Source organism: Solanum pennellii, chromosome 11 (assembly GCF_001406875.1).
Source record: "Solanum pennellii chromosome 11, SPENNV200".
NCBI classification, from domain to species: Eukaryota; Viridiplantae; Streptophyta; class Magnoliopsida; order Solanales; family Solanaceae; genus Solanum; species Solanum pennellii.
Window position 1 is genome coordinate 45,546,388 of NC_028647.1, and position 13,973 is coordinate 45,560,360.

At 34.5% G+C, this 13,973-nt stretch overlaps 1 protein-coding gene across 1 annotated transcript in view; it reads right to left on the reverse strand.

Moving 5' to 3' along the window:
- Positions 1-8,314: 8,314 nt before the first annotated feature.
- LOC107004844 (probable sphingolipid transporter spinster homolog 2) overlaps positions 8,315-13,973 on the reverse strand; it is a 33,564-nt gene continuing 27,905 nt past the window's right edge. The window contains exons 13-16 of the mRNA XM_015203221.2: positions 12,165-12,284; positions 11,566-11,694; positions 8,762-8,840; positions 8,315-8,675 (exon numbers count right to left, since the gene is read on the reverse strand). Coding sequence (XP_015058707.1) covers positions 8,563-8,675; positions 8,762-8,840; positions 11,566-11,694; positions 12,165-12,284 — 441 coding nt within the window. The 3' untranslated portion in view covers positions 8,315-8,562. The remainder of the gene's footprint in view (positions 8,676-8,761; positions 8,841-11,565; positions 11,695-12,164; positions 12,285-13,973) is intronic.

Genomic DNA, 13,973 nt, shown 5'->3' on the forward strand with positions numbered 1-13,973 from the left:
CCTATTAAAATAAAGAAAAACATAAAATTCACTACATTAAATCAATAGTCAACCCCATAATTGTACCTCTAGAATTGGGATTTTAAATACATATCATATAAAGAAAATAAATTATATCTATCACAATAACAACCATTAATATGTTGAAATTAAGCAATTATCTTATACACCCACTTCGATTTTAACTCTCAATTGTTAATTACAAAAGTGTATTCTAAAATACCAAAACGAAAAGATGTTTTTCACAAGGTAAAAGGTATAAATCTAATACAAAAACTTAACATTTTCATATAAAATTTGATGCAAAATTTTGATACATTTTCTTTCTCCTTTGGACTTTTAATAGTGTCCTATTTATCCCAAATTTAATTTGTCATGACCCAAAGTACACCCAGATGTGGCATAACATATAAGATTCCGAGAGACCCTACACAAGCCACTTGATATACATATACACAATATAATAGACAAAAGTAGAGTATTTCACTTTCTACAACATCAAGAAGTGTTGGAACATAACCCTTACACCACATACAAAAACCGTAAAGTAAATACATAAGAAAGAAATAAAGGCGACACGGTCCTCGGAGTATGAGGACTCACTAAGTCTTCAAATCTCTTAGGTGATCAACTAGCCATGAATAAAGGGAGATGAGTCGTCTTACCCTACATTAGTGAAACAATATAGACATAAGCATGCATTAGTACATGAAATGTACTAAGTATGAGGGATATGCATTAAAACATGAAACAATAAACATTTTAAGGATCTAGATCTTATCTTATTTATAAAAGGGGATGAACGGAATGAGCCTTGTCTATGAAGCAGAGCGATCTCATCTTGCTTGCTTCTGGCGAAGCTTCTAGCTCTAAATATACGAATTCAGGTATGACAGGAATATTGTCGACCATTACGAGCGATATTGAAGCCAAGTCGTATTTGGTCGGAAGCGAGATGTTAAAACTCCCAGGTGGATCCAACTCGAGCTCATAATCTTCTCATTTTGGTTGTCGTCTTAACATAAAGCTTGTCGGAGCTTCTCTAACACCCAAAGTTGAAGACAAAGATCTATTGAGATTTTTAGAGAGTTTCACAATGATTGTAATAATTACGGCACCAAACCGTAAATCGAGTCAAATAGAAAGAAAAAGCTCGACTAGTGGTTGGTTTGATTTGATTTGGTGTTGAAAAAAAAGTTTGACTATATTTGAGTTGGTTTGGTTTTAACTAAAAAATCAACCCGAGACCAAACAAACACGACATTATATATAAAATTTTATAATTTTTATTTTATACATAAAAATAGTTACTTTGATATAATTTTTAAATGTTTCTTATATTCCTTTATAGTTTTTATATTTCAATATATTACTTTGATATAATTTTTATATCAGTTCTTACTACAAATAGAGTACCTAGGAGATAAACTCTCCAAACCTGCAGACAGTGTACCACCACAACCATCTCTTTTTCATGTGTTGAGTATCTCTGTTCAGCATCATTCAATTTCCTACTTTCAAAGGCCACAGGATGACCTTCCTGCACTAATACGCCACCAATTGCTTTGTCTATAAACCCAACAAATGCTTCAATTTTTCGTGCCAATTCCCACAGTTCTGCGTTTTTCACCATCGTTCAACCGTGCTCTGATACCAATTGAAAGAAATTTGATTTATTTTTGTCGAACACCACCCTAGGTAGTCTTGCAAACGCCTGCAACACTCAGCCTATCTTACTCCCACAAATTTGACTAAGTATAGAAATACTTTAACAGCAAAGTTAAACAACAGACAGAATGTACAGGAACTTGTCCCAACCTTTATTAATCTTATAATTAGTACAAAGGGAACGCTTCACGAATTTGTCTAAGGCCAGAACACACTCTATAGCCTTCAACGAAATTTCCACCCTTATAAAATTTCTGTACATGGCAGTTACATGCTGCAGTTACAAATGACACCTGTCCGACACTTGTCATCACAAGATTCAAACTAAGTTTCCAACAGCTATATTTCTAACAGATAGAATCTAATTCAAATTACATCCTTATCCACACGAAATATTAATATTCTAACACTTAGAATATTTCAGGCTACATTCCAACACTTAGAATATTTCAGCCAGCTTCCAATACTTAAAATATTTTAGCTGCCCTCCAACACTTAGTTTTATTTCAAAAATTCACATGAAATGCCTTTGTTCTTGCCATCGTCAAGTCTTCACAGCTTTGCCTTGTCAAGCCAACACGATGCCTTGCCGATGACTCTAGCCCGCACGTAAGCCTTGCATGTTCAAGTTGCCTTGCCAACACCCAAGCACCTTGAACCTGTGTTGCACTGTTTTGCCCCCATTCATGTCAAGACCAATGCCCAAGTCCTTGACATGTCTGTACGTTGTTAGATCAAGTAGTTTACGGTTCTAACAAGCCACCCGCACCACTTGAACTCGATGTCCTCATCGAGACTGTTTTAAGATAGTCCTCGATTTGAGCATCAAACTGCCCTAAGTCTTTCGCCTTCTCCCAAACTGCATCAGCTGCACTCTTGCCTTTCCAGTGAACCAAGAATTCTGTCTTAGTATTCTTCTTACTTTTGCCCAAAACCCGGTGATCAAGGATCTTCTCAATTTCAGCATCATATTGTGTAGGTACTGATGGAGGAGCCCTCTTTGACCTGTTTCTGTCCGGATCATTTGCATCTGCAAAGTAAGGTTTCAAGAAACTCACATGGAAAGTGGGATGAATTTTCAACCTTTTTGGCAGTTTTAATCTATAAGCAACTTCGCCCACTCGTTTCACTACTTCGAATGGACCATCATATTTAGAAATCAAACCCCGATGTCTATTCTCACTTACAATCTGTTTCCAAATTTGTGAAGTAAGTTTCAGTAACACTTTGTCACCCACATTGAACTCAACTGAGCGACGATGTTGATCAGCATACTTCTTCATGCGCCGCTGAGCCTTGCGCAACCTATCCCGTGCTTCAGATAACATTTCAAGTCTGTCCCTTGCAACCCTGTATGCTGCTGGACATTTTCCATGATTTTTAGATTTGGCAACATCTAGTGGCATCATAGGCTGTTTGCCTAAAACAATTTCAAAAGGGCTCATTTCTGTTGCAGACGACTTGTGCAGATTATAGCAGAACTGCGCAGTGTCTAAAAATGTCACCCAATTCCGTTGACTTGCTGTCACATAGTGCCTCAAGTATTCTTCCAACAAGTGATTAATTCTTTTCGTCTGTCCATATGTTTGTGGATGATTCGCAGTAGAAAATTTTAACTCAGTTCCCATCATATTGAACAAAGCTGTCCAAAACCTACCAGTGAACCTTGTATCTCTATCACTCACAATGTCAGCTGGAACACCAAAATACTTAACCACATATTTGTAGAATAAATCAGCGGCAACTTCAGATGAACATAGTTCAGGTGCAGCAACAAAAACAGAATATTTTGAAAACCTGTCAACTACCACCATGATAGATGCTTTGCCATCTACCTTAGGGAATCCAGAAATGAAATCCATGCTTACTGATAGCCACGGCCTTTCAGGAACAGGCAAAGGTTGCAACAAACCTGCTTCCTTCTTACGTTCAGTCTTGTCAAATTGACAAACATGACAAGTCTTGATGTATGCCTCTATATCTTCTTCCATTTTTGGCCAAAAATAAACACGAGACAGTAAGGCCAACATCCTTTTAACACCTGGATGTCCAGCCCAAGCAGAATCATGCGCTTCTTTCATTAAGTCTTTGCGCAATCCACCCTGATTTGGTACAACGATCCTCCCCCCTTTAAAATAGAGCATATCGTCCTCGATCCAATACCGTCTCATTGTGCCATCTTGCACTTGACCCATCCATTTAACATACAATGAATCATTTGCAGCACACAACCTGATTCTATCATAGAAATCAGTTTTGAGTTTTGAAATTGAATATACTGCAACAAATACTTCTTTTCTACTCAGCGCATCAGCAACCTGGTTGTGTTTTCCTGGCTTATGTTCCCACAAGAAATCGTATTCTGTCAGGAATTCTTGCCACCGTGCTTGTTTAGGACTCAACTTTTTCTGTGTCTTGAAAAATGTATTTGCTACATTATCAGTCTTACTACAAAATCGAGTACCTAGGAGATAAACTCTCCAAACCTGCAGACAATGTACCACCACAACCATCTCTTTTTCATGTGTTGAGTATCTCTGTTCAGCATCATTCAATTTCCTACTTTCAAAGGCCACAGGATGACCTTATTGCACTAATACGCTACCAATTGCTTTGTCTGACGCATCAGTGTGCACTTCAAATGGTAACTCAAAATCAGGTAATTTGAGTATTGGTTCAGAGGCAATAGCTTTCTTCAAATTTTGAAATGCTTCATCACATCGTTCAGACCAAACCCACTTCGTATCCTTCTTCAACAAGTCTTTCAAAGCCGCTGCCCTTTTTGAGTAACCAGCAATGAATTTTCTGTAATAGTTAGCCAATCCAAGAATCGAACTCAAATCCTTCACATGACGAGGTGCCTGCCTATCAACAATGGCTTGCACTATCTTAGGATCCATTCGAACTTAGTTTTTACTAACAAGATGCCCCAAAAATTTTATCTCCTGTTGGGCAAACTCACACTTTTCCATCTTAACATAAAGTGTGTATTTTCTCAACTGAGACAGAACCAAACTTAAGTGATTAACAAATTCCTACAATGTTCGACTATAAATGACAATATCATCTAGATAGACAACAACAAAGCCATCAAGATAGTCAAACAATACATTATTCATTAAGTTGCAAAATGTTGCTAGAGCATTAGTTAGCCCAAATGGCATTACAAGGAATTCATATGAACCATATCTAGTTACACATGTTGTTTTTGGTTCATCACCTTCTGCTATCCTAACCTGCCAATAGCCTGCCCTAAGATCAAGTTTTGTGAACCAGCATGCCTTACTCAACATGTCCATCAAATCCTGCACCAATGGAACCGAATACTTATTCTTTACAGTTGCCTTGTTCAGCGCCCTGTAGTCTACACACATTCGCATCGTCCCATCCTGTTTCTTTTGAAATAAAACAGGGGCACCATATGGAGCCTTAGATGGCTGAATCAATCCAGCATCTAACAACTCGTTCAATTGTTTACGCAATTCAGCCAATTCCGTAGGAGCCATACGATAAGGAGCCTGTGCAGGAGCAACCGTACCAGGCAGCAACTCAATTTTATGATCGATATCCCTCCTTGGTGGTAAATTCTTTGGTAATTCAAGCGGCATAACATCAGCATACTGTTTAAGCAATTCAGCAACACAATCAGGCACTTCCATCTTAACATCAGGTTTCACTTCAACCAAGGCAACAAATATAGTGTCATTACCCTTCTTCAGCTCTTTGTCGATTGACATAGCATTCACAATTCTAAGAGAACTCTAGGACCCCCTACATGGCGCCACCACAAAAAAGGATTTCTCTTTAAATTTATCTATTACCAAAAGTAGTCTTCCCATTTCATGAAAAGTTGTGACTTTTATGAAAAGTTGTGATCTTTAGGAACAGTTACGACTTTTATGAAGAGTTGCGATTTCTATGAAAAGTTGTAACTTTTATATAAGGTAGTGCCTTTTCGAAGGGTTGTAACTTTTCCAAAGAGTTGTGACCTACACTCTGTTTAATATAAATAGAGGGATTTTCTGCCACTGTAATTTGTAGAGTTTTTTTTCGTTATAGGGTAGTCTAATTCAAATACATTAATTATGTTTCTTATGAAGTTTGTTTCATTCCTTAATGTTTTCTTACTCCTACTTCATGGAGATTAATATTTACTATAAGTCATAGTTATTCATGTAATTATGACAATTTCTTTTTACAATTTTGGTGACCTTTTTTAAACTCTGTTAAAAATTTCAGCAAGGATGATTTGAAATCGATCTCATCTTTCTTCCCTTCCTATAGGTATTTTCATATAAATAAAGAAAAATGGTTTTAATCGCAATGTGACATTACTACTCTTGCACCTCTCACTCCATGACTCATAGAACTGCTGAAATGGTTCAATTCATTATATTTGGTTCTTTAATAACAAAACATTTTTTTCTACCACTATTATTTGTAGGTTTTTTTCTCTATAGGGGAGTTGAATTTTAAATACATTAATTAAGTTTCTTATGAAATGTGTTTTATTCCTCAAAGTTTTCTTCCTCCTATAATGAAGCTTAATCTTTTACTTTAAGTCATAGTAATTTATCTATTTATTGCAATTTCTTCTCTCTATTTTGGTGTCTTTTTTTTTTTACTCAGTTAAAAATTTCAGTGAAGATAATTGAAAATTTATCTTTTATTTTGTCTGTTTCTATAGCTTTATTCACATACTTTTTGAAAAAATTTCTTGTGGGTTGTGCTGTATTTGATAGCACAAAACAATAAATATGTGATAACTAATACGCAACAAATGCTGAAGTTTGTTAAAAGAATTAAACAGATTGCTCTCTTTTTTGGCACAGTTAGTATATTCTTCTGATTGCTCATTATTTGGTATAAACATTTTATATGTCATTGCATACTTCCTAGAATATTAATATAGAGACAGTTAGTTCACTTTTTTTATTGCAAGTTAACTAATTTGTCATATTTCTTCGTCTCTTCTTTTTAGGCATAAGAAGAGATCAAGTTGTCTAGAAACTAACAAATGTCAAAAATACACTAAAACAAAAATATTTTTTATTAACAACGAATATGCACAGTAACGAAGAGTGCTAGAGCCTTTACCTACATTAATTAATGGTCATTAGAGTCAATATTGCTATGGACTTTTTCTAGGGACATTTATAATTGTCTCTAAAGATCATTTTTGCCGTAGTGATAACCCTTTCTTTTGATAAAGTTTTTTTTAATTTTTTATAAAAAAGTAATAAATCTTTCTTTTGGCTTCTTTCAATTAAATTTGTGAACTGTAAACTTAGATAAAGACCAACAAACTATCTTTTTGAAAAATATGTTAAGCAACATGGGTTTTTCTTCTTGATTGTTAGGAAAGTAAGGTTGTCTTTATTATTATTTGTGGATATTTGTGACTTCAAGCACTCAGAAATTATGCTTTGAGATTTTAATATGTTATGTGTAAAAATTTTGGCTTAGAATATTCAGTTATGAATGATGTCGCCTGTTGCTTGGTTGATAATTACATTAATTCTTTGTAACAACATAATATAACCATAACAATAACTATGGTTCAATTCCAAATAAGTTGGGCCGGTGATATGAAACCTAAGCAATTGTAATGACTATGCTGAGACGATGAGGAAAAACATTTATGATACTAACAATTTGAGGGTCATAAGAAAGGAGCTGAATGTCCCTCATTTGAATTAGACAATTATATTCTTGTATGGACGTGATGTTCCACTTTACTTGAGAGTGTTGTTGTTCGAGGTTTTTTGGTCTCTTCTTTAACGTCTAATGTTGTTCTTTATAAATTCTTGGAATTTAGAAATTTTCATTACTTCTGACCAACTATTTCCATGGAGATTTCTTATACTTCTATCTTATACTTAAAATATCTCTATGACTCATAAATTTTGTATAAAAAAATATAGCACTTTTAAGATTTTGAATTGCCTTAAGATAAATGATCTTGACAATAATGTAGTGTATATATCGAAAATCCGAATATTACCGAATGACCAATGTGAGCTTAATAACATAGTTGTTATTGAATAACACTAAGAATGAAAATAATATTGAATACTTGTTCTTTAATTTTACATTGGTTTATACAATTAAAATATATAATCTAATTTTAATTTTCTTTAATATTTAGTCATGTAACTAATACTTATTAAATTTATTTTAGCATGATTTAATACTTTTAAATTGTGATAATTTTCATCATGCTTGTTAATTTGTAATATTTGTTTTACTCGATTTCATTGTTTTTGGATATTGTAGAGTCACATTAATCATATCATTGTTTGTGTTGTTTTCTTAAGAAACACCTTAGATAGTTATATTTTAATAAGACTGAAAAGATATTTAGAATACAGGTAAATTATATATTTGTATAAATACTTACCGAGAAAACCCAAAAACCAAAAAAATCCAAAAACACCCGAGGTTGAAAAACCCGTATTTATTGATTTGATTTATAAATTTAAAAATTCGACACAAATGGTTTGATTTGATACTTGAAAAACCCGAACCAACCCAACCATGTACACCCCTAATTTTTGGTATATCATATGAATTTACTTTTGGTGGCAATTGTAATAAGAATACTGCTAATAATTGCAATTCATCTAATACGCTTGTAGTTATGTGATTTTCCTAGATTCGAAAATATCAATATTATTTTTTCTTCAACAAAGTTAACAAGAGAAGTAGAAAAGATTTGAGCCAAATTGTGGTCCTTTCACCACCAGGTTTGGTTTTACTGCACTGGAGAGAGACAAGAAGCTTCCCTTGATGCATAAACAGAATCTAAACACAAGATAGATAAGTATCAAAGAAATTACACAGCAAATTTGCAAGTCCCAAAAGGAAATGATAAAAGAGAAAAACAAAGGTTTATCAAAGACTTTGAGTTGTCTCCCCAAGTAGTGGAATCGTGTTTGATCTGTCAGTAACACTAACTTGAAGCTCATTTTCTTCATTAAATCTATCAACACTATGAAGAAAGATCCCTGCATTTACAAAGAAATGAAACATTTAATCTTCTGCTACTTCAATCACAATTGGATGGATATAAAAATTTGTTGGAAAACTTTACCTATAAACCATATTCCAGACGCCAGAAACAGAACCGATGTGAGGATTAGAGCAGTAACTCTCCAATTATTAATGTGATCCTGTTAAAAGGTTGAATCAACTATATGATAACCATGATTAACTAAAAACAGTTTAGTGTTTAAGTTCTCCGACAGAGAAAGAATTTATTCAACACACACTAGTCATCTTTTCTATGTCGCCAATCCACCTTGACTATGTATATAGTTACTTGTAATTGATTTCTTAATCAATAATGCCGTCAGTACATAATATCAAAATTTACTGATTTAATCATGTCCTGACATTATTATCATTTACTAAAGGGAATGGGAACCTTGTTTGATGTGTGAACCCCTTATCAAAATCAATTAACACGTAGTCAACCCTGTTTTATGATTTCATTGCTTTAATAGGAAGGGAAAAGGATCATCCTGTTGGGATATAGGGAACATATCTAATTATTGGAACAACTTCTCCTAAAATAATTGCTATTTTCATGTATCAAAATATTTAGCATCTATCTTAAAGCAAGAAAAGATGTGTGTTTTCTGGTTTTAGGTTCCTTAGCTTGTATTCTCTAAAAGTAGTAGCCTTCTTGGCATGGGATATTTAAGAGGTAGAGTTGGTCAATCAATTTTGTCCATTGGAAAGAAACTTAGCAGCCAAATATCAGCATCATGGCATTTTCTTGTCTTTTGGAAATATACATAGCTGTGTATAAGAAAGTGTTATGTTATTTGCTGGTAGTAAAGTCTGGCAAATCTAGTCTTGATACAGAGAATAAGTCAGAACTTCCCACATCCCAACTAGAAGCCTCATCACTTCCCACGTCCGGGAAATAAAAACGTACAACTGCTAAAACAGTAAATGTGTCCAGAAAAGTCCAATTCTATTTTAAGTTCAGCTACCAAGTAGAAATGTGATCAAACTACTAAGCAAACAACTCACCATTAAATTATTGCAACTTCATTATGCATAACATGTTATATCTGTTGAATGTGCATATTGTATAAGCTAGTAAAATGTACGTGCTAGAACATTAAGTTTATGTGTTTTTGATTTACAAGGTTCTACTAGTTTAGCATGCACGTTGCTTATATGTATGTCATGTTGAATATATGGGCATACGGATTCATGCCTTGTAATCAGTTACGAACTTACGATCATGTAAACATCTTCATGGTACATTAAGTTAAGGATGTGTGGAAGCACGTTCCAGTTTTACATGTAGAATGGATCCTCCCTCACGAGTCATTAGTCTAATGTGAGCACGCAGATTACTGGGTATGGGTATGTGGTTATCTAATTATTTGCTTCCCTGTTGCACCATTTACTGTTTCTGAAATCTGACTGCTTCAGAAAAAGGAAGTTTGTTGTCTATCAATCTGTGATTATCTCTGCCAATCTCCCTCTTTTGGTTGGGCAGTGAATGTCCTCGTTTTCTCCACAATGAAGACCCAGACAGAACTGAAAGTCAGTTCAGGGATGATGATGACTGACTTCCTCATCCACCATTTGACTTCATTTTCCTTTGTCTTAGAAGCTTCAGAGAGAATCTAATCCATTCCATTGTCTTCTTGGTGAAAGATGTTCTAGTGATGGCATTTCTACTTCTTTCAGTCCATTCATACCAGTCTTCTAACCAAGTAGTGTCAAAAAACTTGAATCCAATTGCAAAACAGATGGTGTCCTCCATTTCTCTCGTGAGTGTGAGGAGGAGGAGAGAGGAGTAAAAGAGAAGAGAAGGTGGAGAGAGAAAGTCTGATGATCGGAAGGATCACCAAACCGAAAAAAAACTTATTGGCTTATCGGTAATGGGTTACTGGTTTAGCAGTTTCGGTAACAGTTTTAATTATTTATTTAATTATCGGGTTATCTGTTCTTAACGGTTTGAGGTTTTTTCTTAATTTAACCAATAACTCTATAGTAAATTAATAAATTATATTTACACCATTTGGTATATAAAGTTCTTGACTTATTTGTTTGGATGGTTGTTACGTATTATTTCATAATGTATTATATTGTATTGTATTGTACTGCACGAATACAATGTTGAGATATATTATATCGTTCTCCGTTGTTACATAATGTCACACATCAATAGTTTGAATGGTAAACCTACAAGAACATCACGGGGTCTAGCTACTATGAAAAGGTAGGGTAAAAGATGAAATATAATTATTAAATAATATGACAAAATGAGAAGAAAATATTAAGGTAATGACGCAATCACACCAAATTGGTTGTTACATAAATGGTCTTTTCGTTGTCACCTAACGATGAATTTAAACGATATGATACAATAGAATTTAAGTAATAATCAAAACAAACATTGTACTTAAACTAACAATACAATAAAATAAAATGGTTAACAACCATCCAAACAAGGTGTAACGTAAGGGTTTACTTTCATACTTTTATTTCTTGTTGTCTCAAACACTGGGTAATTAGACAATGTGTCGGTGTTTGCTTTTGAGCAAAATGCTATCTATCAACTCATGTGCATGGTTCATTTGGTTTGTCACCTCGTTTCCGAAGGATTTTTTATTATTATTTTTAGCTTGTCAATAACCAATAAACCGATAATCCAATATCTTAATGATTTAGCTTGTCTACAAAAAGATAGCCGATAGGTCGAACCAATAAACTTCAAAACGAACCGACCAATACGCAACCCTGATTACAGGGATTTGGGGATCTTTTTTATGATTATAGAATATCAACTTTTTCCACATTTAACAGACTAAATTAGAAAAAGATGCATCAACAGAAGCTTTTGTAAATTTACTTCAAAAAAAAACAAACCTGGAGAACCCCCACAAGAGGAGAGGAAGGCACATCACCAAATATGTGAATGGAAACAGTGGACATAGCCATAGATAATGGTCTCATACTTGGTTTGACACAATGCAGACAGACATAATTTACCGGGGCCTGCATTTGTAGTGTACAATGTTAAAGAAGTAAGGAACTGGCTAATAGTCATTGAATGTTAGATAAATACAACCAAGCCATGTCAAAATAGTTGGGATATGACAGGTAACAATGTCAAAGCCAGTCAAGAGCAAGGAAAAATTTCAGTGGCAATACCAATCATAGCAAAATAATTCTAATAGTTCTGGATCATTATTTTTGCCTCACAATAAATTAGACTTCTGATCTCAGATGCAACATCTACTGACACTAGACAAGATCACAAGAATCGAAGGAAAAGAGGAAGGGTAACGTATCTTCTTGCAAGAAAGCATGGTGCTAAGAAATAAGCAAAATTGAATCTGTTATTAAAAGCACTACGATATAAAGTAGAGAACACAAATCAGTTTAAAAAAAAAAAAGGGGTAGAGAACAGAAATCAGTTTCAAAAAAAGAGTAGAGAACACAAATAACATGATCAATTAAATTACCTGTGTTGCAAATACTAACAATTCTCCTATGGCAAAAAGAGCGATGTAGACATACAAGCTCTTAAAACAAAAGGCAGCAAAGCAAAATATTGCTCCAAAAAATGTTGCCACTGCAAGAAGCTGCACAGAGTACTGACATATTAGTGGCAGGAATTGGAATAAAATCAATACTTCACAGGAGAGAACGTGAGATTAATATGACAACTGAACTTCGCCATTCATCCTTGATGACAGAGAATCTGCTTCATTGAAACAAGAACAGTTGTATAAGCCCAAGTAATCAATCTTCTCCATCCTAGTGAGGAACACCATAAATTTGGGGTTTCTGACTGAACAAGCACTGGATATAATGTTTATTTGTTGATTGCGCACTTCAAAGTTCAAACTGATACCAGAAGATGCTCAAGTATAACTTACACATGTAACAACCTGTAATACCACATCTCTCAGCATAGGGATGAAAATAGAGGTATTATAAATGGTTGAAGAAGGAGCGAGACTAAATGAAGGAAAAATAGAAGAAAGGGGAGCCCCAATGATGGAATTTCAGGAGGTGGCAAAGCATGAAGAAATATCTTAAGAGGTAACGATCCAGATTCTTGTGGATCAAGGTGGGGGATAAAGACACCAAAGTATTCCACAAAAGTACCAATGCAAATAGAAGGTACAACTTAATTTAGAAGCTGAAAATAAATGAGATAGTTCAGGACAAGGAAATTATCAAGAAGAGATTATTAAACACTACAGCAACCTGTACAAAGAGAATGAGGGGTGGAGGCCTTGTTTCAAACCTAGTTGTCCCAGATTAAATGAGGTGGATAAGGAGGAGCTCCAAAGGTCTTCCTCTGAGGAAGAGTGAGGTGGTAGAAATTATTAGAAGCGATGAAGGGTTAAAGGCTCCAGGACCTTATGGATTCAATATGATATCTTACAAGCACTACTGGACTGCAGTAAAGGAAAAATATTATGACTGTGGTGAACTTTTTGTATCAGAGTGGAAATATTGAAAGAAATATTAATGCCTAAGAAAGCTGGGTAGAGGAAATAAAGGATTTCAGACCAATAAGTCTGGTGGGGAGTTTCCACAAAATCATTTCTAAACTACTAGTAGAAAGATCAAAGAAGGTAATGAATGCTATGGTTGCAGAATCTCCAATGACATTTATTAAAAAGAGGAAAATTACAGATGCAGTTTCGATGGCTAACAAGCGTTTCGACAGCAGAAGAAGACAGGGAGAAATAGGTTTATCTGCAAGCTGGACATTGCACTGCTGGACACTAAAAGGAATTAGTAAACTATTGAAGAAGATTTGGAATACAATACCTGCTTGTGTGTGTCGGGTTGTATGGAAGGAAAAAAATGATAAAAATGTTTTGAACGGAAAACAGATAACGTAGAAAAGCTCAAATACAAATGTTTGTGGTTGTTGGTTTTTTAGTGTAATCTTCAGGGTGAACCAGCATATTACATTTTACAGATACTTTGCAAGAATAGATTTTTGTACAGTGGAATCCTCCCATTTTGTTTTTGTTTGTTATGAGGAATTCAAGATAGTGTACTGCTTTTGCACTTTCTTAGTGCCAAGTGCTTTGTTTTACAATATAATGCTTACCTTTTCAAAAAGAGTATCACATAATTAATACAATACGAATTAGCATTTAAGACTCCTTCTAGGAGTACTAACAAATTAATCACCTTGTTGGACACGGTTTCACGCCGTCCACTTCCAAATTCTATATAAAGGAGTCCTTGGCATAACTTATTCACATCAGGTTCCAGAAGAAACCTTTCCGAGCAGCATCTCCATG